The following is a 4101-nucleotide window of genomic DNA, read 5'->3' as shown; positions in this document are numbered from 1 at the left end:
ATCAAAACTCGATTATTTTCCTCAATAAATACCTGATATATAAACAGTTTCTTTCATATTTTTTCAATGAAAATTTCACACTAGTTTAATCAAAAGAAAAATACATTAAAAAAAATGATGAAAGTCAAGTTTAATTTACTCTCATTGTTAACAAAAATAAATAAAATAGATAATTTTTGTTAATAACATGTAATTGAAGAAAAAAAGAAAAAATATATAAAAAACCTTCACTAATCCTCATCCAATCCAAGGATTAGGTGGGCTAAGCCTCATCATCTTCTTCTATAAATAGAAAGAATGAGGGTTGTTTCAGTGCACCATTGTGAGTGAGGATGAGAGAGAAAGTGGGAAAAATAGTGTGAAGAAAAATTAGAGAGTTTGTGTTGCTTCAATTACATGAGAGAATAAATTGTTGTTCTCTTTGTTAATAGAACGCTTGTAACTCCTTTTTTACTATAATGAAATTCTTCTATTTTGTCCATGACTTTTAACCTAATTTATTCTAGGGGTTTTTCATGTAAAATCTGTATCTCTCATCATCATTATTATTATTATTATTATTATTATTATTATTATTATTATTATTATTTTCAAGTAATTTTGTTGTGATCCTGCTCTACCCAGTTTCATAATTTTATAACAATTTTTTATTTAATTAAAATGGAATTAAAATTGTATGTTAATGAAAAAAATAATTTTTTTTTAATCTTTAGTACTTTACAATTATCACAATTATTTCGTGGGATATTTTTGTATATATTTTAAAAAAGTTGTTTCTATTTAATTTAAAATACCGAAAATAACCTAACCTCACTAACAATGGCCTCTCACCCTTGATATCAATGTGTGGCGTACCCCTCTCAATTGAGAGCATTTGCATTGGCAGTATCACAAGTTATACTCAAATGCCTCATGTTTAAAAGGATATATAGTAAGTGTGCCCAAAATGACCAATGTGCTTAAGCGGTGCAAGATAAGCACTTTTAGACTTACGACCACAATCAACATCAAGTGAGTTTACCTAGTCAGTGTGACTGGAAGAGATTGATCCCCTTGTAATTGGGGTCAACCTCCCCTACCACCTCAAGACTTCATCCTTGGTGCTCAATGAAAAATTTAAAAAAAGTTTAAAAAAAATTATAAAATTTTTTAGAAATATGAAAAAAAAATTTAGGAGTTTTCTTTCAACCACGAAAAAGTAAAGAGGGAGGTTATGCTGCTTTCCACTCGAAAAAAAAAATAATTTATTAAAATGTTAACGAATAAATAAATAAATAAATAACTAAAGATACGCGATTCTAGAAGTCACTACTGAAGCTAGAAACTAGTATTCGACACGTGTCTTCTTAATTTTTATCCACGTGTCCATCAACCAGTCGTTGCTAGACTTCCCGAGAACCTTCATCGCTTTCGCCACCAGTTCCCCCCATATAAACCCTAGCCCTAACCCTAACCCCAACACTCAGACTAAGAAGCAATCCAAAGCACAAACCCTAGTTCCCTCCATCCCCAGCAAGAGAAGAAGAAGAAGAAGAAGAAGAAGACCTCCTTCCAATCCTTGAAGACAAAATGTGGTTACGGCCACCGTACAAGGGAGCTGATGTGGAGGCCGGCAGCGTGCGGCCGCTGTATCCGACGATGATGGAGCCGCCAGAGCTGAGATGGGCATTCATCAGGAAGATCTACTCGATCCTGGCCATCCAGATGCTGCTCACCGTGGCCATCGCCGCCGTCGTTGTCTCCGTCCGCCCCGTCGCCGAGTTCTTCGTCTCCTCCGGCGCCGGCCTCGGTCTCTACATCTTCCTCATTATCCTCCCCTTCATCGGTACTTTGCTTTCTCTCTTTCTCCATTTTTTTAGATTTGAGGATGCTGTACTTAATTATAAATAATTCGGGGAGGTATTTGAAAATTTTTTTTCTTAAAATTTCTGTTATTTTTGAAAAATATTCTTTGGAAATCTTTGTCATGTTGGATTCTTGGAGAGTATTTGTGGGAGTTTTATGAAAATATGAAGAATTCAGGGGTTTGTTTGAAAGAAAAAAAAAAGTTACATAATTTGTGCATTAAAGTCCACTAAAATATGAAAATTTGATGATGAGCAGTGTTGTGTCCGCTGTATTACTATTACCAGCAACATCCGGTGAATTATCTGCTCCTGGGGATCTTCACTGTTTCTATCAGCTTTGCTGTTGGATTAACTTGTGCATTCACCAAAGGTATGATTTTTAAGCAAATTGCAGCTCTAATCTTATACATATAGAGTGAAAATACATTTACTTCTTTCTTTGTTTGGATTAGTGTGGAATTTCTTTGTTTCTTTTGTGTTTTCTTTTATATGTTTTTTCTTAATGATTATTTTGAATTTCTAATTTTCCTTGGTAGTTTAATAAAGTGTAGGGATGCCTGTTTGCTTCAATGAACAGAAAGAATAAATCATTCTTTGTTTCCCTAAAAAGTTACATGAATTCTGTCATTTTTCTTATATAATGAAGGATTTTAGTAGTAGAAACATGTATAAACTATGTGAGGTTGTAAACAAAAAATAATCATGTGGCACAAATTGGCCTAAAAGTCAATTTACAATAGTAAATAATTTGTAAATGTTTTAGATTGATATATCATTACCATCTTCCAATTTTATTATTAGGGACACGACACCTTGATATCAGTCAATCTGATGATTAAAGTCTGGCTGTAAAGCAATTAGATTTTGAAGAATGTAATCATTAGTTCACAACCCATTTTTATGTTTCTTTAACGTATGGATCATGAAAAGAATGTAAATGGTGATTGAAAGTTATTTAAAATTGGATTGAGTAATTAATTGATTTTGTTGACATTGGATTCCAATTTATGCTGAACTTATGAGGAACTCTTATTGTTAAAAAACAGGGGAGATCATCTTGGAGTCAGCCATTCTTACAGCAGTGGTGGTGATCAGTCTCACTTTGTACACTTTCTGGGCAGCCAGTAGAGGATATGATTTCAATTTCCTTGGTCCCTTCCTTTTTGCTGCTGTCATGATACTAATGGTATTTGCCCTCATCCAGGTAAGCTATCAACCAAACCTTATGTTTCCATTTTCATTATTTGTTTGTCTAATTCTTGTTTAAATTAAAAACCTTATTTAGTGAACCTTAATACTCAGTTAAACATTTATTTATTGAAATAAAGTTTATCTTTGAACTAGCTGCTGCATTTGTTACAAATGATTTAGTAAGTACCAGTTTGAACAAAAAGAGAGAGAAAATGTGATTGTATTGCAATGTATGTATGATACATGACACAAATAAAAACTCTTCATGTATAGTCTCTTATTATTTTGTAGCGTCGTGTGTCGTAAATCAATCACAAAGCATAAGAGTTGAATCAATTACACAAGTTTCTTGGGTCTGATCAAGCTCTTATTTCACTTGCATTCTATTATAAAACTATAAACGCCAGCACTCTTTGTTCTGATGTGTTGATGTAGGTTCCTAATTATGTTTGTTATGTTATTTGAACATGAAATGTAGGTGTTTTTTCCAATGGGAAGGATATCTTTGATGATATATGGAGGTTTGGCAGCACTGATATTCTGTGGATACATAATTTACGATACCGATAACTTGATCAAGCGGTATTCATATGATGAATATATTTGGGCTGCCGTTGCTCTCTACTTGGACATCATCAACCTCTTTCTCTCTATGCTCACCCTCTTCAGAGCAGCTGATACTTGAGTTGAAACAAATATTAATGTTCAAAAAGTGAATGGACTCCTTGCCATTTATTTTGCTATGGCAAGTTGTGTAAATGTTTTTACCTTCAATGAAAGAGTGGGTTGGCTTTTATGTTTGTTGTGTATGTTCTTAGATCATTTCAATATGTGCAAATATATTCACTGCCAATGCCTCACCTGGATAAACTCTCTCTCTCTCTCTCTCTCTCTCTCTCTCTCTCTCTCGGAAAAGTAAAAAAACCCTTTGTCATTTTCAGGATTTGTAAAATGAGTAATGGTAACACCAGTATGAAGATTTTGTAAAGATCAAATCCGGATCAAGTTTGAAAAGAAGATTGGGGAGATTTGACTTGTTGATATGACGTGAGGAAGGAGATTA

At 33.5% G+C, this 4101-nt stretch overlaps 1 protein-coding gene across 1 annotated transcript; it reads left to right on the top strand.

Annotated features, from left to right (window-relative positions):
* The first annotated feature begins 1449 nt into the window (after window positions 1-1449).
* On the top strand, window positions 1450-3838 carry LOC120283415 (protein LIFEGUARD 4-like). The gene is made up of 4 exons (XM_039290099.1): window positions 1450-1825; window positions 2104-2217; window positions 2894-3051; window positions 3517-3838. Exons 1-4 carry the CDS (start codon window positions 1570-1572, stop codon window positions 3721-3723), a joined length of 735 nt encoding a protein of 244 aa, XP_039146033.1. The 5' UTR covers window positions 1450-1569; the 3' UTR covers window positions 3724-3838.
* Window positions 3839-4101: the final 263 nt, after the last annotated feature.

Source organism: Dioscorea cayenensis, chromosome 19, assembly GCF_009730915.1.
Source record: "Dioscorea cayenensis subsp. rotundata cultivar TDr96_F1 chromosome 19, TDr96_F1_v2_PseudoChromosome.rev07_lg8_w22 25.fasta, whole genome shotgun sequence".
Lineage (NCBI taxonomy): Eukaryota > Viridiplantae > Streptophyta > Magnoliopsida > Dioscoreales > Dioscoreaceae > Dioscorea > Dioscorea cayenensis.
This window is presented reverse-complemented; position numbering and strand designations above follow the sequence as displayed.

Coding starts and splice junctions, on each gene's coding strand:
- LOC120283415 (XM_039290099.1), top strand. CDS start 1,570: ATGTGGTTACGGCCACCGTACAAGGGAGCTGATGTGGAGGCCGGCAGC. Junction 1,826..2,103: donor CATTATCCTCCCCTTCATCG/GTACTTTGCTTT, acceptor GATGATGAGCAG/TGTTGTGTCCGCTGTATTAC. Junction 3,052..3,516: donor TGGTATTTGCCCTCATCCAG/GTAAGCTATCAA, acceptor CATGAAATGTAG/GTGTTTTTTCCAATGGGAAG.